At 47.0% G+C, this 20482-nt stretch overlaps 1 protein-coding gene across 3 annotated transcripts in view; it reads right to left on the reverse strand.

Annotated features, from left to right (window-relative positions):
- Positions 1-3611: 3611 nt before the first annotated feature.
- Ppara (peroxisome proliferator activated receptor alpha) overlaps positions 3612-20482 on the reverse strand; it is a 66504-nt gene continuing 49633 nt past the window's right edge. For 2 of the 3 annotated variants that reach the window (XM_041671920.1, XM_041671919.1), the window contains exons 4-8: positions 20321-20481; positions 18407-18545; positions 17049-17251; positions 8259-8706; positions 3612-5598 (exon numbers count right to left, since the gene is read on the reverse strand). In XM_041671920.1, coding sequence (XP_041527854.1) covers positions 5351-5598; positions 8259-8706; positions 17049-17251; positions 18407-18545; positions 20321-20481 — 1199 coding nt within the window. In that variant the 3' untranslated portion in view covers positions 3612-5350. Of the gene's footprint in view, positions 5599-7547; positions 7706-8258; positions 8707-17048; positions 17252-18406; positions 18546-20320; position 20482 lie in introns of those variants that run through there. The other variant, XM_041671921.1, reaches the window with a different exon arrangement.

Consider the following 20482-nt stretch of genomic DNA (forward strand, 5'->3'; position numbering starts at 1 on the left):
AGGGTTCAGGAAGGCCTGGCTGGCAGAGATGGATACAAACAGATTGGCTTGCACTTGTTGCGAGGGGGAAGAAAAAGAAAAAGAAAAAAAAAAAAAACAATGACTAAAGGAGCAGATGCCCACACTGGAAAGAGAGAGTGCACAGCTCGGGTGTGGGGCATGTGCTCATGGGCAGTGGTGCTGTTGTGTATTTGGGCTTCCTGGGTCCAGCAGGTTCAAGGGCCAGGCTTTGAACATACACCGCATTGAACCCCGACTTAGAAGATTCCAGGTGTTGGCAATCAGACACACAATCACAAGCTAGTCAACTGCTTGTATCAGAGCATTTAAAAAACAAAAAAAAAAAACAGAAATCACAGTATTTAAGATATAGCTATAAAGATAATTTCTTTTTCATTCAGTGCAGAAAACATAGTGACACTTGACATGATAATACTGACATCTTCCTAGAAAAGAGCCAAGTGGCAGTCATCTGTTGTGAGGTACACTTGGTTTCAGGCCTGACAAAAGAGCCTTTTTTAAAAAAGTGAAATGTCTCCCAGTGACAACTTTACCAGGAAAGGGTCAGCCACTTGCTGGTCTTCAGGGCCTGAATCCAGACTCTACATGACTTGATACACACTGAGTCCCAGGGGTCTGGGAAAGATGCCCAAGTGCCCCCTGCAGGCCAGGGAGCCCAGATACCCATCTGCCTCTGCTCTGGCCTCACCACTGTAGGGGTGACCTGTGCCCCAGTGGTGAAGCATGTTTCACTGAACAAATGAATTTGAAGCTGGACAAGGGGGAAAGAGATGTGAAAAGAGGAGACCATTATCTCCTCTCTTCACAGATCATTCCAGAGTTTCTATATTTGACCTCAACTGGGAAACTTTTAAATAAAAAGAAAATGAAACTGAGCCTGGTCGCTGTCTATGACGTAAAACTTGATGTTTCTCATTTTCTTTTGCCACCTGGCAGCCATGTGGTCAAGACATGACACTAACCATGGAAGCAGTTTGGTCAGTTCCGGTTGGCACAGGACTTCCCAAAAGGTGAACCTCACTATACAACCACTCTCTCTGACAAAAGGGGAGCAAAGCAACACACTCTTTTTCTCATGTCTCTGAGATTCTGAGACATGGATGCGACAGCTGTTGGCTGGGGTCTGATGAGCCTGAAGCCCACTCCACTGAGGAAAAACCAGAGATGCCAATGCATTCCTCAGAGGAGGCTAGTGAGGAACATGATCTACTCATTTAAACCCAAACCTGTCTTGATGCAGATCTTAGTGTGTGCTGTTGTTTTCAGAGAAAGACAACAGCCATCTCTGTTCTGAGTCAGGCTGTTGTTCTGATATTCTTACCTGATTCTGTTCATGGGTGTCAGCCATACAAATGGGACTGGGGACAGAGTGGTACCTGGTGGGCCACCGGGAAACCAGGCTGGCCCTCTAACCATCAGGTTGGTGGTATCTACTTGAAGATCTGTTTAGGCTCCTGTTCTCACCCCTTCAAAGGCTGTGACCTACTCTGCAAGCTGGGTGAGCAGCTGTAGGCAGGTGCTGCATTTTTCTAGTGGGATCTTCATCTCGAAAGGCCACAAAGGTTAAAGAGAGATTCTGCGAAGGTCGTGGGCTTTCTGGCTCTAGGAGGCCCTGGGCCAAAGACTAGTCAATCTTATGGGACACCAGAAAACCTTTAAGCTGAACTTCAGCAAGAAATTTTCAAAATGCATGGCCAAGGACGCAGGGCAAACATCGCTTTCCACCATGTGTCAGGCTGCTGAGTGTCCAGCATACCCATGTCATGGTGTGTTGATAAAGGCTCAAGGTGAGATATGTTTGGAATCAGACAGATACAAGCTGAGTGTAGAGCAGCCCAGGGGCCATGCTTGCTGAAGATCTGCTTCAAGAATCTCTCCTGGGGGGCTGGAGAGATGGCTCAGCGGTTAAGGGCATTGCCTGCTCTTCCAAAGGTCCTGGGTTCAATTCCCGGCAACCACATGGTGGCTGACAACCATCTGTAATGAGGTCTGGTGCCCTCTTCTGACCTGAAGGCATACATGTAGACATAATATTGTATATATAATAAATAAATTTAAAAAAAAAGAATCTCTCCTGGGGAAGGGCCTATAAGACGATTGGAAAGAGGTGGTGTGGAGGGAGAGGCTAGCGGAATGGAGCAGACAGGGTCCCAGAGGAAGTCAGGTAGACTTCAGTTCAGTAGATAACAGCCATTTTTGCACAAATGCATCCTTAAAGCTCCCTTTAACAGCAAATGTTCCTTCACAGAGACACATACATCTCCTGGACACAGGAGTTGAGGAGGAGGGACTTGATCTGGACTACTGGTCTCCAAGGAGTCTGGCACCAGGAGAATTCTGCCTTCATTGCTGAGAAGTGGCTCCACACCCTTGCTCTAGAGCTCCAGGAACCAAGGTGGCATTTCTTACTGGGCTATTGGTTGATGCCACTGACACCTTGCAGACCATAGCTATCCACTTTATCGTTCCTACATGTGCCACAGTATTTGACCTGGCAAGGCTTGGGTGACTGTCACCTTGCTAAATCTGACTAGGGGACCTGAAAGATCCTATCACGATGTGACCACATCGTGAATATCCTTCCTATTAATGAAAGTGCACAAAGTCAGTGACTTCCAAGCCAAGGCCACTGTGGTCCCTCCTGGTTTCCCTGGGGTAACTCATTGGCAGTCACACGAGGCTCTGAGAACACCACATTTCATGAACACCACTGAGCATCAGCTCTGATGCAAGCCGACACAGAGCTGTCAGTCAGCTGTGTGGTCCATGCTGAAAGCATACAGCAAGGGGCTACTTTTATAGGTTTTATGGAAGTTCAAACAGAGTGCATGGCTACTCCAAAAACCTATGACTCAAAACTCTCTTTCCAAGGTCACCTACCCCAGAGTGGCATTTGTCTAAGGCTCATCAGAACAGAAGTCTACCCTGGTTGGGGACAGATGCACTGAAGAGACTTGGAACTGGAATCCAACCTTTGACCCTTTAAACCTAGGACCAGCTCTAGCCTGTAGGAAGGACCAAAGACTGGGTATGCCATGTGCCACAGAGGCAGGCTCCTTCCCGAATGAGCTCAATCCTCACTGGGATCATTTATGGAACTGATTTGCTCTGCCACTGATTCCTGAGAGCCTGGGCAGACTGCCTGCAGAGACTGCTACCCAGCAGAGCCTTTGTCTGGCAGGAAGGGAAGAGGGAAAAGCAGGAAAGTGAGAAAGAATAGGAGAGAGGAAAGAAGACATGGAGGAAGGAGAGAAAGAGAGAGGGGGATGTCATGGGATATTTGTACACGGTATGACAATGTAGTGCTGTGATTGGTGTAATAAAAAGCTGAATGGCCAATGGCTAGGCAGGAGAGGTATAGGCTGGATTTCCAGGGAGAGAAAGGAAGAGGGGGAGGAATCTCAGCACTCTAGAGACTCCAGGAGACATGAAGAGGAAACGGGAGGTCCAAGATGGAAGAGAGGTAATGCCATGTGATAGAACATAGATTAATATAAATGGGTTAATTTAAGTTATAAGAGCTTGTTAGGAACAAGCCTAAGCTATGGGCCAAACTTTCATAATTAATCAGAAGTTTCTGTGTCATTATTTGGGAGCTGGCTGGCGGGACAGAAAAAGACTCATTCTATTTGTTTTTGTTTTGTTTTTTGAGACAAGGTTTCTTTGTGTAGCCTTGACTGTCCTAGAACTAACTCTGTAGACCAGACTGGCCCTACTAGGCTGGACCCAAAACCCACAGGGGTCTACCTGCCTGTGCCTCCCGAGTGCGGGGATGAAAGATGTGCACAACCACCACTCAGCCATAAGTGTGCAAATCTTTTTTTTTTTTTTTTTGGTTTTTCAAGACAGGGTTTCCCTGTGGCTTTGGAGCCTGTCCTGGAACTAGCTCTGTAGACCAGGCTGGTCTCTAACTCACAGAGATCCGCCTGCCTCTGCCTCCCGAGTGCTAGGATTAAAGGTGTGCGCCACCACTCAGCCATAAGTGTGCAAATCTTAAACCATGTCTTGACCCTAATTTTCCCCTTTTCCTACTTGAAATATCATGGCCATATTATTCATTTTACTGTCTTCATAATGCTGATCTTGAATATTTTATCTGCATCAATATTTTTAAAAGAAAACAGGGTCTCATGCAGTACAGACTGGAATCAAACTTAAGTGTGCATATGAAGGCGACCTTAAACATTTGCTGAGGTCATAGGCGCGCGCCACCATGCCCAGCAGAAAGCAGCACTAGGGTTCAGCCAGTCCTCTGCCAGCTGAGCTACATCCCCAACTCCCTGGCAGTATCCATCTTGATCATTCTTTAATAACAGATAATGTGACTTCAGAAGAGTCAAAATTTTGTAAGATGGGAAGGGGCACAAAAGATACACCCTGATCAGAAAAATGCAGCCACCCTCTTGGAGGGCAGGTGCTAGCAGGTCCGTGAGGTCTGGGAATTCTCTGTGCCAACTATTTCTCCTGAAGGTAGTCAGCACTGCTTGCCCAATGGGATGGAAGAAAAGGGACTTTATCATCTACTTCTTTGAAACAAAACAACAACAAAAACCCAATCAAGTGTTGTGAGATCTTCTATTGGGTACAGATAGAAGGGGAAGGACATCACACCCCTGCCTCTTGTTCTCCAGGGTGACCAGACCCTCCCGGCCTGGGTAGTAAAGTCACCTTTGCCTTCTCCACTCCAGGGAGTATCTCCCCATCAAGATTTAAAAACAAAAAAGCCATAAAGTGTCATATTAAAGGAGCTGCCAGAGGGGGCCTAGAGGAGCGTTGACAGATCTTCTGCGACTCCATCTCTGGAATTGCTGTCATGCCAACATGCTATGGGGTTAACATGAACAGGATTGCAGAACTTGTCGCTCGCTCGGGCCTCATCCTGTCTTTGTGTATCAGACATTGGTTAAAAAGTGCAGATTAGTTTTTTCAGGATTTACAAGGGCACACACAGCCAGAAGGTCAGTGAGCAGAGACGAAAACACTCAGACTTTGAGGTTACACATTAATTATAGGGACAAATTATAAACGCGATGTAGAGAAATATGCATTGATTAGTGCGGGACCAGTTACGATCAGCCCGGGGATTGCCATTCCCTGTGATTGTCTGAATCCTATTAGCCTCCGCTCACCAGCGTTTGAGTAACAGGTGTTCTTAGAAGTGCCAATTCAGAAAGGAAAGACGTGGGAAGAGCCTGCATTACCTAGGCTCAGCCCTCTTCATCTCCAAGGGTAGGAGGGTGGTCGTCTGTGCAAATCCCCACTCTCCTGTGTGGGGCTGCAGACTTCAGAGGTCCCTGGACGGTGGCAATGGCTGCCATCTCAGGAGAAATCAGTACATGTCCCTATAGATCTCCTGCAGTAGCGGGTGCAGTGCTGCGTCGGACTCGGTCTTCTTGATGACCTGCACGAGCTGCGCATGCTCTGTGACCAGCTGCCGAAGGTCCACCATTTTTTGAAGAAGTTTCGGGAAGAGAAAGGTATCATCGGGATGGTTGCTCTGCAGGTGGAGCTTGAGCACGTGCACGATACCCTCTTGCATCTTCTCAATGTATCCTATGTTTAGAAGGCCAGGCCGATCTACGCTCAAAAGAAGAGAGAGACGTCTGTGTGACCATCCGAAAGCCACTGGTCAGTGGAGGAGCTGAGTGTCACTGCTTATCGTGGCCCCGTGGAGAAGGCGCCTAGTGACCTTCACATGGTAACCTGACTAGAGGCCAGACAGACTTTTCCACAGTCACTGGCTCTGATGGGGACAGACGTGACTGACGCTCCTAGCTCTTTACAGAGCCAGTACACGGTGCCACCTCCATCCCCCGTATAGTGCAGCTCCCATTTCTGGATTTGCCTGGCCTGACAGGCCCCAAATCATGCCACATCTTTGTGTAATGTAGGAAATGAAGTAATTCTTCCCGGGGGAAAGCTGTGAATTCCGCTGCCCACCAGTACTGAAGGAGTGCGGCTGATTGGGCTCTGCCTTAAAAGCAACGTTATCAATACCTCCAGTGAGGCCCAGGTGGAAAGCAGACTGCGAAGTGATGCGGGGTGGGGAGATCATGGCTGGGCAGAATGCAAAGGAGCCCCTGGCGTTGGGAGAGCACACAGCAGGAAGTACCACTCCTCTCATCTGGTGGCCTTCCTGGGACAGTTTCAGGTCTTAGCCCCTCCAGACAGCTGTGCCTTTTAAACCTCATCCACGCATGACCAGGCCTTAAAAGCTGCAAATGATGGTGTGGGTGTTTTGGGTTTTTTTTTTTGGCATATGTATATGTATAGGGATAGAAGACATCTATATAGGAGTATTTATTTCATAATTCATGTTTGCCATTGGGAGCTGGTTTTCTCTTTCTACCTTTATGCTGTTCCAGAGAACAAACTGAGCGGTCAGGCTCGCTTGCAAGGGCTTTCTTTATCCATGGGCCCAGCTCACTGGCCCTTATTTATGTTTGGAACATCTTACTGATAACATATGCTTATTTTATCTATTTTGTTTCCTGTTTCCAGAGGGGAGTGACATCTCTAAATCATATTATCAATTATTATATCATTTGTATCAGTTTTTCCTTTACAGAAAGTTCAGAAATTTAATCTTAGTATTTAAAAGCAAAGCAGATATCCTGGTAATCAAAATGTAGAGTATATACAATTTTAGTTTGATAATCTGGTTGAAATTTAAAATGTATCCTTTCACAAATTTATCTTGTTTTTTTTTAAAGTGGGTTTATTTTTATATACTTATTTTAATTATGTGTGTGTGTGTGTGTTGGGAGGGTGGGGGACGCCCATGAGTACAGCTCTCTGAAGACCCGAAGTGGGCATCGGATCCCCTGGAGCTGGAGTGATAGGCTACTGTGAGCTGTCTGACTGACATGAATTCTGGGAACTGAACTCGAGTTCTCTGCAAGAATAGCACATACTGGTAACCGATGAGCCATCTCTCCTGCCCCTGATGTGAGTTTTAACCTTCATTGGTTTAGAAGTAAAATAAATATAAATAACCAAGGTCTTTGTGTACGTACGTATTTGTATTTTGTGTACGTATGTATTGATGAAATCGCTTGTTGTTTTTTTTGAGATAAGGTCCTCACTGGCCTGCAGCTCTTCACCAAGCAGGCTAACCTGGCTGTGCAGCCAGCCCCAAGGATCTAGGTGTCCCTGCCTCCGCAGCACTGGGATTACAAGAGCACGCCCACACACCCAGCTTTTTTTAAAATGTGGGTTCTGGGTTCAAACCCAGGTCCTCATGCTTGTGTGGCAAGCACTTTATTGACTGAGCCATCTTCCCAACCCCTTGGCTATGTTTTCCAATGGTAGAATGACCCACTCACTCTTTATAGTTTTAACTTCACCATGGCAAGTTTACTATTTTCCATATGGAGCAGTTCCCATAGCCACAGGGTGGGTGCAGGACAGCAGCCATGAAAGGCCGTGTATGTATAACTCTGCATGGCCTTGCTGCCCTCCCCCATCCACACGCAATCGCACAAAGGACCCGACAAACGCTACAGATCTGTGGTGATTTCGTGCTTTACGAGAGTAATGACACGCCTTCAATCCAACTAGTCACCCACCAGACAGTGACTGTGAAGGGCAGGATGGCTTCTGGCAGTTGGGAAGAACTGTCACCCGGAGCTCTATGCCAAGGCCAGGCAAGGTCAGCTGGGCTTACAGTAGGTGGATGACCTTCCTAGACCAGAGACAAGGCTATTTAAAGAAGCACAGTGCTGAGCCAAATATCAGGGACCACAGGACCAGCTTCCCCAGTGAGGCCCAGCTCTTCCTTCCCTGGGATTGTTCCTTCTGGCAAAGCAGACCTTGCAGCTGCTTCTGGTTAGCATGAATTAACATCAGTATTAACAGCACGGTACCTTACCCCTGCACTGTATTTTCCAGACTATTATTTAATACAATAATTATAATATCAATAGTACAAATTATCACCGTATAGTATGTGTATCTAAGACACTTATATTTGATATAATTGTATTATCCGTGGAGCATATATTTAGTTTAGGCATATAACATGCCAATATGCATTAATAAATACTATAATAACGCAACCACGACATATAGTAGATATATTCTCAATTCTACTTGGCAGTAACTCGGGCTCAGACACCACCCCACCCTGGCAGTGCCCACTTCACCGTATCAGAGCCTAGGCTGGCACCGTATCTACAACCGTTGAGTTCCTCCAGAGGGATAGCCTGTAAGTACTTAACAGTGGCATATCAACTTACCTCCGCAGCAAATTATAGCAGCCACGAAAAGGGAAATGTCACTGTCGTCCAGTTCTAGGGCGTTGAACTTCATGGCAAAGTCAAACTTGGGTTCCATGATGTCACAGAATGGTTTCCTCAGGTTCTTCAGGAACTCCCGCGTGATAAAGCCATTGCCATACGCGATCAGCATCCCGTCTTTGTTCATCAGGGAGGACAGCATTGTGAAGATGGCTTCATACACACCGTACTTTAACAAGGTTACTTGGTCATTCAGGTCCAAGTTTGCAAAGCCTGGGATGGCCTTGGCGAATTCGGTGAGCTCGGTGACGGTCTCCACGGACATGCACTGGCAGCAGTGGAAGATCCGCACTTCTGCCTCCTTGTTTTGGATGCCATTGGCCACCATCTTGGCCACAAGCGTCTTCTCAGCCATGCACAAGGTCTCCATGTCATGTATGACGAAAGGCTACAAAGGAAGGTGCCAATGTCAATCAAGTGGCTACCCTATGACAAACTATGCAGTCCCCTTAAACATCAACAAACTAATGGGAAGCTACTGTGTCTAAATCTCCAGGCTTGGTGCTGGGCTGATTCAAAATACATGTGTAGTGCAGACCTGTAATTGGGCAGCTTCAAAGTCAGACAATCAAAGACTTCGTAGAAAACTAACAAATAAGTCAGTAAGGTAACAGTTGTCATGGGCCAGAGAGATAACTCAGCGGCCATTGCAGAGGATGTTGGTTTGATTTCCAGCACACAACCGTTCCTAACTCCAGTTCCAGAGAATCTAATGCTGACCTATGTAGCACCAGGCAGGAAGGAGGGGAGCAGACATATATGCAGGCATATAAAAATATGCTAAACATGACTGGCTTTGTGTAGAAATAAACAAACAGGCCTTGTTCAGCTCTGTAGAGTGGGAGCAGTACCACCTCCCAGTGCAGAAGACACGGGCCTTGCATCAGTGGGCTATCCTGGAACAAGGGCCAAATCCCAGGCTGACTCCCTCTGTGCTACGGCACAATGGCATCCACACCTGCTGGTCCACCACGGTGTCTGCACCTGCAGGTTCACCATAACACACACACACCTGCAGGTCACCATGGCATCCACACCTGCAGGTCACCATGGCGTCCACACCTGCAGGTCACCATGGTGTCCACACCTGCAGGCCACTATGGCGTCCACACCTGCAGATTCACCATTACCACCCACACCTGCAGATCCACCATGGCATCCACACCTGCAGGTCACCATGGCATCCACACCTGCAGGTCCTGCCTCTTTATAAAGTCTAGTGAACCATCCAGCTTTGTCACTACTATGTAAGCAGGTGACAGTTACTCTGGATCGTCAGATTGGTGGTGAGACAAACTGTAAGGACATTTATATCCAGAGGTTTAACTGAGGTGGAAGAGCCTCCCTGAATGTGGGTGACACCATTCCCTAGGCTAGAGAGTCAGCACCTGTTGTCCCTGATCTGGCTGTGGCCACGATGTGCCCAGATGTCTCATGCTCCATCATGCCCTCCCTATCACGATGGACCAGAGTTATCATCAGCCCAACACCAACTTATGTTCGCTATGTATCCTGTCACAGTAACTGGGCAAGCAATAAATAAAGTGATCAGAGGAAACAGGCAGGCTATGAGATGCTGGATCTTTGTGGCTACTGCCACACTATTCCCCAGAGACAAATGTGGAAGCAACAAGAATGGCCATTGACAGATGAATGACTATGCCAATAGAATATCATTCAGCCATAAAAAAGACATCCTGGTATTTGTACCAAATGGAGGAAACCAAAGGACACATATACCATGTATTGTCGCTCATGTGGGTGCTAAAAATGCTGGCCTCACAGGAACAGAGAGTAGGGAAGAGACTCTGGAGAGAAGGGAGATGGGAGAGAGAGGGGTCTGGTAATGCCATTGACTCCAGGTATATTGCATTTTTCATAAGGAGTTTACAGGGACTTTAGACTTTCTGGACACATGATAACTATTTAAGGAGGTGGACACACTGCTCTGATCTTATCGGCACACATTTTGTATTTACATCTGATTTTCAAACTATATCCCATAAATGTGTGCAATTTAAAAACATAAACTGTTTAAAAAAATCACTTGTCGCTGGGACAAACAGCTGTTTGCAGTCACTGTACCCAGACAGATTAAATGTCAGGGACACAGAGAAGAGCCAGCATTTACCCTACTACTGGCCAGAACTCATATTTGCCAAGCAGGAGTGACAGCATCAAGGGACCATCTATAGCACACATGTGCGCGCATGTGTGCACACACAGGTAATGTCTATACTGAGTGAGCACAGGTCACTAATGAGGTGGCTAGTACTGCTTCAATCCAGTGTATCTAACTGTAGAGCAGAAGCATTCCAGCTGCCTAGGAAGAGCCTAGTCCCCTGCCCCTATGCTGGGCTGTTAAGAGCATCTTCATGAGCCACAGAATAGAGGCATAGTCAAGACACCCGGGATGTGCCTGGTACAGAGGCAGGAGGATGTGTGGAGAAGAAGCAATTGTCTCTGAGGTGTTTAGGCAGAGCCTGAACTGGCAATACAGCACTGGACTAAAAAATCTGATTCTATATTAACAAAAGGAGATGCATTAAACATGACTCATTGTGGGGCTGGAGAGGTGGCTCAGAGGTTAAGTGCACGCCTGCCTTCCGGAGTATCTGGTTCCACCAAGCACCCATGTGGTGATGTATATCTACCACTGTAACTCTAGTCCCAGGGGATTGGAACCTTCCTTCTACCTCCAAGGGCATGGCACACACGTGGTGCAAAGATATACATGCAGGCAAAAAATACCCATACGCTTAATAAAAAATGACTCACGGACATTCTATGGGCAAAACTCAGAGGCAAGCCACTGAGTATCTCAAGTCAGATCTAGGCAGGCAAAAAAAAAAGTTTCTCTAAGAGTCTTAAAACAGGTCTGATAACCACCTTCTTGTGGTTAATCTGGAGACAGTTATGCTTCCCAAAAGACCAACAGTGAAAGTCTGATTTAAGGGACTACAGAAATACAGTAGGTCCACGTTTTTAGGGTAGGTGAGATAGCATGGTGGGTGAAAGTATGTGTTTCCAAGCCTGAAGACTTGAGTTTGATCCCTGGGACCCACACAATAGATGAAGACTGACTCTGTGGATTGTCCTCTGACCTCTGCATACATGCCTCCATATACACAGACTAAATTTAATATAACTCTTAATAATTAAAATTCAATGTCCATACTGAATGAGTATTTGTAATTATGGAGATTGTTTGTGCTGGGAAGGCTTCTCTACCACAGAGAGAACTCTTGGCCCTGAGACATTTTCCTCTTGTCATTATTGCCCAGACACTTTCAGCATAATGGTCATTTCCAGAATTCACTCTCCATCAGTGTTATAAGACACCAGAGTGAGTTGAGTTTAGAGAGGATGTATGTGTGATTCTCTGTGATGCTGTGGTATCTTAAAAAAAAGGGGGGGGGGAGCTGGAGAGATGGCTCAGCGGTTAAGAGCACTGGCTGGTCTTACAGAGGTCCTGAGTTCAATTCCCAGTGACTGCAAGTGACTCACAACCATCTGAAGTGAGATCTGCTGCCCTCTTCTGGGATTAAGGAGTACATGCAGATGGCACACTCAGATAAAATAAATAAATAAGACCAACTTTCTTTCTTTCTCTCTCTTTCTTTCTCTTTCTTCTTTCTCTTCTTCCTCTTCTTTCTTTCTTTCTTTCTTTTAAAAAAAGGGTCTTGAGCAAGAATCTGTAAGTAAGATACCTGGCTGCTTGGCTCTGGGTTTAGCCTATAGAATGTCTGAGTAACTTTTGAAAATCATTTATGTGTATGGGTATTGTTGCCTTATGTACATCGTTTCACCATGTGTGTGCAGTGCTCTTGCAGGTAGAGAAGCAGCTCAGGCCCCCTGGGACTAGAGTTAAATGCTTTCCTTTGTAAGAGCTGCCCTGGTCATGGAGATTCTTCCCAGCAAGAGAACACTGATCGGGACAGCAGCGTCACCTTCATTCTGAACACTGTCTTTTCCTAACATGCACTCAGCAGAAAGAAAAGTGGGAAGCAAGCAAATACATAGTCAAGATTTAGAGAAACACAGTGAGTAGGGCTGGGACCTCCTGGAGACTTTGACATGCCAAATGTACACTGGGCTCTTCCAGAAGGGGGCTGTGGTGAGTGGTGCCTTCCAGGGGGCTGGATGATTATTGAAGGGCATCTCCAAGGACTATTGCAGCCTCAGCTACACAAACAGCTCACAGGGTGAGGCAAAATAAACAGGTGGGCCCTTGCTAAAAGACAATTAAGAATTCTCAGCAGTTAAAAAGGAAGCACTGTTTGTGCAGAGAACCTGCATTCAGTTCCCAGAACCACATTGGGAAGCTGACAATGTCTGAAACTCTATCTCTAGTGCTCTCTTCTGGCCTCTGTGGGCACCTCCATTCATGTGCATGTGAGCACGTGCTCGTGCTTGTGCACACACAGACACACACACACACATACACACACTCATCTACACATGATTAAAAACACAATCACTTTAAAAATTCCAAGTCGGTTGGGCATGGAGGCACATGCCTATTATTCTAGTGCTCAGAAGGCTCAGATACAAGGGTCCCGTGAGTTTAAAAGCAGCCTGGGCTAGTGAGACATTGTCTCTCACATAAAAAAGCTAGGCACAACAGCACCGGCCCTAAATCACAGCACTAGGGAGGTGAAAAGGTCTCGGTGAATTCAAGGCTATTCTGGTCTAAAGAGTAAGTTCCACACCAGCCAGAGCTAGACGGTGATGCCCAGAGGACAGGTCAATATTGTGACTAGACTTTATTTTTTAAGATTTATTTAATTATGAATTTAGAGTTTAGTGTATGTGTGTGTGCGCATGCATGAGAGAGAGAGAGAGAGAGAGAGAGAGAGAGAGAGAGAGAGGGAGGGAGGGAGGGAGAGAGAGAGAGAGGGAGAGAGAGAGAGAGAGAGAGAGAGAGAGAGAGAGAGAGATCCATATGCATGCAGGTGCCCAAGTAGGCTGGAAGAGGCTAGCAGATGCTCTCTAATTGGGGGATACAGGCAGTTATAAGCTGCTAAACTATCTCTCTGGCTCTAACATCTAGACATCTAAGATGTTTCCAATTCTGCCCCTTTCAAATCAGACAGGAACACATCCCAAGAAATGTTTTAGCCCCATCACCAGAGGTCCTGGCCATTTTCTGGGTCCTGTGTCTGCACTTCCAGGGGGCTCAAATCAGACCCAGGGTCCAGACAGAAAGCAATGGTTTCATCTGTCTCCTCAGTCCTTCCCTCGGGAAAGCTCACCTTCCCCCACAGCTGCCTTCTGACCTTAGCGGAATCCAGCCTCCAGGTCCCCATGCCCCGAGCAGCTCCAGATGGCCTGAGCCGCCACTTCTTCCGATGGGTCTTTTACAAAATGGGACTTGACCTCCACTTTTAGCAAACCAGGGACTGTTTGACTATACCATCGAACAAGCATTGCTGTCTCCTGGTATGGTGTGTGGTGTCTGTGACTGCGCCTGCCCTAGTTGGCTGCAGGACAGCAAGACTGTGCTGCACTGTTGGCATGAACGCCCATCCCCCCACCTCACAAGTTCACATGCATCGCATCCATGCGCTTTAAACTGCTTACCAGCTGAACCGCAGTTTTTGGGCCGCACTGATGTTCTGCTGGGATCTTGCTGGGGCTGTCATTCCAGCCTAGAACCTGACAGTCACTGAGCCTTGTGCCATGGGACACAGGTCAAACTGAGTACACCAGGGCTACAGCCTAATCTCCCTGAAGGGACTCCCAGCTTCGAAATATCATAAAACATGGGGTTGGAGAGACGGCTCAGAGGTGATGAGCACTTACTGCTCTTGAAGACTGGGGTTCAGTTCACAGCACCCACATAGTGGTTCACAACCACCTGTAACTCCAGTTCCAGGAAATCCAATGGCTTCCACAGGCTTCTGCAGACATGTGGTACACAGACATACACTCAGGCACATTCAGGCACACTCACACACATACACACACAAATGTCCACACACACACATGCTTGCACATACACGCAAAATAAATTTTTTAAATCTTGTAAAATGCACAGCCTACAGTCTCTCAATACAACTGCAGCAACAAAACCAGAGTTCTGCAGAGGTGCTAGGGTAGCGAAGCTGGTGGCGGGCACTCTGCCACCTGGAAATGTCCCAGGCTGGGCACAGACGGAAGAGGAAAGATGGGGGTCTCACACTGGACCAGCAAGTTCTGGGAAGCTGGCCAGTAGTCTGGGCAGGAAGAGAAGAAGGCCCAGCCTCTGAAATGACGTGAGACCTGGAGGTAGGAGGTATCTCTGGTCAACAGAGGGGTCAAAAGCAGCTGGATATCGCTTCTAAAGCTGGTCCCTGCACAGAGATTTGTGGCTGAAGCAGGCAGTTAGCTGCCATAGGTCGTTAATTTGGTGGTGTGTGTAATGTGTGTGGTGTGTGTGCGTATGTATGTATGTAATGTGTGATGTGTGTGGTGTGTGTGTATGTATGCAATGTGTGATGTGTGTGTGTGTATGTAATGTGTGATGTGTGTATGTATGTGATGTGTAATGTGTGTGGTGTGTGTGCGTATGTATGTATGTAATGTGTGATGTGTGTGGTGTGTGTGTGTATGTATGCAATGTGTGATGTGTGCGTGTATGTATGTAATGTGTGATGTGTGTATATGTATGCATGTGATGTGTAATGTGTGTGGTGTGTGTGTATGTGATGTGTGTGTATGTATGTATGTGTTGTGTAATGTGTGTGGTGTGTGTGTATGTATGTATGTAATGTGTGATGTGTGTGTATGTATGTATGTAATGTGTGATGTGTGTGTATGTATGTATGCAATGTGTGATGTGTGTGGTGTGTGTGTATGTATGTAATGTGTGATGTGTGTGTATGTATGTATGTGATGTGTGTGTATGTAATGTGTGATGTGTGTGTGTATGTATGTATGCAATGTGTGATGTGTGTGTGTGTATATAATGTGTGATGTGTGTGTATGTAATGTGTGATGTGTGTGTATGTGTATGTATGTATGTAATGTGTGATGTGTGTGTGTACATGTTTGTTTGGTGCACTGGTGCACTGAAGGTGTAGGTGGTGGCCAAAGGTGGGCATTGGTTGTCTTCCTCAGCCAGTCTCTAATTTTTTGAGACAAGGTCACTCACTGAACCTGGAGCTCGCTGATGTAGCTAAGCCCGCTGTCCAGAAAGCTCCAGCATCCTCCTGTCTCTGCCTCCACAGTGCTGGTATTACAGAAATGTATGACCACATCTGGCTTATTATGTATGAGCTGGGGATCCAAAATCAGGTCCTTAGACACTGACTTGTCTGAGCCAGCTCCCAAATCCCTCCCCCATCCTGTCTTTGTAATGTGGCAGCTCCCAGCCCTGGACCATTACTCTGGCATTCATTTCCACATGACTCTTGACTTCCTCAAGACGGAGGACAGTGGGACCCTCCCTCCTAAGAACCTTGTGGAATCTGGTAAAGAAAGCAGAGGCACCTCAGTAGGGATTATCCAGCAGAGTGCTTAGGTATGAATAAAGCCAACTCTTATGTTGGCTATAAATCTCAGAGTTTGAGGGAGAAATAGAAGGTCTCCAATGGAAATTCTAATTTCCCTCGTTTGGGGTCATCATGATAGAAATGCAAACTTTACCCTGTGAGCCAGAAAAGGTTCTAAATCAACGGTTCTCAACCTCTGGGTCAGGACCCCCTTCGGGGTCGCATATCAGATATCCTGCGTATCAGATATTTACATTATGATTCATTACAGCAGCAAAATTACAGTTATGAAGTAGCAGCAAAATAATTTTATGGTTGGGGGTCACCACAACGTGAGGAACTGTATTAAGGGGTCGCGGCATTAGGAAGGTTGAGAACCACTGCTCTAATTGGAAAGGGTCTCTGGGGTCACCCAGTGTGGAGTTTGCTGTAACCTTCTAAGGTGTCTCAGCCCATCTCACTGGAGAATTCACCAAAGTATTAGAAGACTCAGTAAAAGAGAGGTGGGGTTTGTTGATTAAAGTGTATAGCTTGTGAAATCCTCCGTTTTCCTGTGACTAAAAATTCTTGCTTGTAATTCCCAGTGAGGAAGGCTCCAAGCTATTCATTAGCACAAATTAAACCTGTCATACCAGGCAAGAGTCCTTCTGTGCCAAGTGAGGGCTGGCCCCTCTGTGGAAATGGCTCTTGACGCCCTTCTGCAGTGTACACAGGCTTATCCATCTGTGGGAACAGTGGGTCATGAGCCCGGCAACTGTTACAGGAACTGCAGATGCAGGGGCAAGCTGACATAGGAGGTCAACAAAGGCCCCTCCCCAAGACCCAAGCCATCAGAGAGAAAGAGAAGCAAGAAGGTGTCAAGGAAGGCAGGTTTAGCTTAGCAGAAGAATGAGTGATTCGAGTCGGGAGGGAATAGGTTTCATTTCTGGCCTTAAAATAGGGATTAAAACACACTTAAGAAACACCCTGATACTGGGTAAGGAATTAACTAGATTATTTTTGGTGTATCAATTACTTAGCCTTTATAATGTCTCGGTTGCTAGGAGCTGAGGCGAGCCCAGGCAGGAAGGCAGCTGTTGGTGTCAAGCTACATCTTAGTGCCTCAGAATAAGCCGTGTATTTCCATGGCCATTCCTTGGACTTTGGGATAAATTCTATTTTCCAACATCGGACAATGTTCTCAGACATCCCCTGTGACCCCAGCTGACATCACCAAGGGATACACCAAGGTTCTGAGGGCAGCAGGAGCACCTACCGGGTTATTGCTGGTCTTTCCTGCCAGGATGACCCGGGCCTTGACCTTGTTCATGTTGAAGTTCTTCAGGTAGGCCTCGTGGATTCTCCTGGCCAGAGATCTGAGGTCTGCAGTCTCCGAATCTTCCAGATCATGTTCACACGTAAGAATTTCTGCTTTCAGTTTTGCTTTCTCAGATCTTGGCATCCGCCCAAAACGGATCGCTGGAGTTGGGGTGGGATGAGACAAGCGGAGATGCAGAAATTGATGACCAAGGCAGAGGCCACACCAGGCATGACGAGCTAAACCTATTCCTTATTATGACCAAACTTTCTACGGGGCAGACTAAAGGCCAACCACAGAGCCTATCAGTGGGGTAGTTTACTGTCCTCAGGTAGGCCATCCGCCAAAGTGAAGGGGACTTAAAGCAAACTATCACCTATGTACTATCTATATCATCTGGTTATCAATCCAATCATCTGCCCATTTATATACATCACCTGTCTATCAATCATCTTTCTGCCTATTAATCAACTATCTATATCTATATCTATGTACTTATAATCCATCTGCCTATCTCTTTCCTTCCTACACTCCCTTTGTCCCTCCCTCCCTCCCTCCCTCCCTCCCTCCCTCCCGGGTCTCATGCAGTGCCTCATCCTGGCCTCCAACCAACTATATAATGGAGGATGACCTTGAACTCCTGAGACTCTTGCCTCCACCCCTCAAGTACTCAGATTACAGGCCAGGTCTACGTGGTGCTAGGAACCCAGTGCCTCAGGCGTGCCAAAGCACTCTACCAGTTGAGATATATCTCCAGCTCTATTTTGTATTTTTTGAGACACGGTCTTTCTATGTAGCCCATGCTGGCCATGAAGTTACCAAACTCTTCTTGCCTCAGCCTTCTGAGTGCTGGGATTACAGGCATGTACCACTATGTCCATGCTCTTAGTACTTCTTGGAGACAGAGGCAGGTGTATCTCTGTGAGTTCAAGGCCTGCCTGGTTTATAAAGTGATTTCCATACCAGCCAGGGATGGGTAGTAAAACCCTCAACTCAAAATTAATTAATTGATTGATTGGTTGGTTGATTTACATTCACTGGGTACCATGTTCTAAATTAGATTATGGCTGAGAAAACAAAACTCACAGCATGGCACAATGTTTGAATGAACCTACATTTAACAGAAGTGATGTGACATCGTGCCGCTCGTGATTCCCACACCCCAAGTGGACAGCAAAGTCTTACCACAGTATTTCCAAGTGCTCTGCTAAATACGAGCTGCTGGGAATATTTACATGTTACAGCACACCCACTGAAAATATAGGAGGATAAACTGAGTCACGGGCTGACATGGTGTGCCCAGCAGCCTTACCTACCATTGTGTGACATTCCAACGGACAGGCACTTGTGGAAGCGGCAGTACTGGCACTTATTCCTGTTCTTTTTCTGAATCTTGCAGCTCCGGTCACATTTGTCGTACACCAGCTTTAGCCGAATAGTTCGCCGAAAGAAGCCCTGTGATATCGCCACAAAATTGACGTAAAGAACATGGGTTCTGGGTAAGTCACCAGACTGGTGTCACTCAGCTTTTCTTGTGCATTTGACTGACTGGTTTGTTTTGAGACAGGATCTCATGTAGCCCAGCTTGGCTAAGAGCTTGCTCTGTGGCCAACGATGTCCTTGAACTCTTGGTCTTCCTGCTTCTATGCTTCCACCTCCCAAGTGCTGAGACCACTTGGCTGAGCACCATCATGCCTTGCTTTGTGGGGTGCTGGGGATCCAACCCAGGGCTCCATGCATGCTAGGAAATTACTCGACCGGCTGAGCTACACCCAGCCTCACTGTCTCTTTCCGAAGAAACTACATGTTAAAGTTCTAGTCATGTAAACTGGGGCAAATAAAAAAATGCGCGTCTCACTGCATTGAAGATGGAAAATAATGATCTAAGGCAGAATTCAAAGCGATCTTAGAAAGACCCTACCTGACTAGGGAAGAGGGAATGGTAGTTTCTTGGGCCACAATACCAACTCCCGAAGAGCAGACACTATAGCAAGAGGGAACCAGTTATTTGAAAGCAACACCCTTGCTTTATAGCAGCATTGGGGCTTCACCCATGAAGAAAACAGCATGAGCCCATAAAAGCCAAGACTAAGCAAAAGCGATTGGACACGACCTCGACAGAAAGCCCTGCCACAAGACGTGCTTTTAAAGGGACATGGAAGGAAAACTCAGATAAGATAAAGATAAGGCATTTATCTTAGCTTTTGATCCTTGGCTTTTGAGTGCCCCCTCCACTTGCCTGACATGGTGGACTCTTATGGCCCACGCAGAAGGGATCAGGCCTTTATTGGGATGGGGGATTGGAAGGAGTAGCTTCTTCATCTAGGCATCTGAGGCAGAATGGAAGAAAGATGTGTGGAATGGCAAGGAAGGGTGAGAAGAAAGGACAGTTAATGCCAGGGGCCACCAGGCCCTAGATCTGGGCTTATTGTTCCCATGCACCAGGACCACCTGAAAACAAATGACAGGGCTTCAAGAATGATGTCTGTGGTATTCCCTCAGAGCCTGGATACTTCCGGAAGGTACTAGAAAGGGAGCCTGTGGCTTTTAAGCAAACATGTGCGTCTCTCAGTTCCATATATGGCGTTCATGGAAGTGACAAACTTGAGAATGTATATGCAGCAGAAGGGGGCTCGCTTCATGTATGTGGGGCTTGGGTCATGACTGTCTGGAGGTCAAGTTGACTCTTAAGAGAAGAGAGATACTCAGGAGGGTGCAGGTGGCTAGAAGGACGGGAGTATGTGCCAGAAGCGACCAGTGGGGGTCAGTTACAATAGCAGGAGAGCCAGTCACTGTGGACTCCGAGCAAGGGGCAGGACACGTCTGATGGCTAGCCCCTTGCTCAATGCATGGTAACCTCTGCCCTAGCTGGCCCCTGGAGAGGTCAGGAGGCTGTAGGTAAACACACCCCACTGCATGGTCACCTCTGCTCCAGCTGGCTTCTGAGGTGGTCCCGAGGTAAAGTACGGAGCCTACACTTTGTGTCATGGGAGGAGACATTTTTAAAGCAACTGTGTTTGGTTTCCCTGTTTTTTTTTGTTTTGTTTTGAAGGATGCATCCCTCTAGAATATTTACAAATCACAGCAAAGCAACCTGCCCTAGATTCTCCAGAGTAGCCAACCTGCCACTGAGGCCAGTCCTCTGCCCTTTCTGTAGGTCTCAGTGGTGGGCATCTTGCAGAGGAGCAAAGTCATGTGGCTACCTCCCCCTCCACCCAGGGCCTCTGTACCTTGCAGCCTTCACACGCATGGACTCCGTAGTGGTAGCCTGAGGCCTTGTCCCCACATATCCGACACTCAATGTTGAGTGCACCGCCAGGGGACTCATCCGTGCTGGCGGGGATCACAGGGCAGCTGACTGAGGAGGGGCTGGAAGCTGGAGAGAGTGTGTC

This window comes from Microtus oregoni, unplaced genomic scaffold, assembly GCF_018167655.1.
Source record: "Microtus oregoni isolate MIOR12 unplaced genomic scaffold, Mior012 000022F_ref0000154, whole genome shotgun sequence".
Taxonomy (NCBI): Eukaryota; Metazoa; Chordata; class Mammalia; order Rodentia; family Cricetidae; genus Microtus; species Microtus oregoni.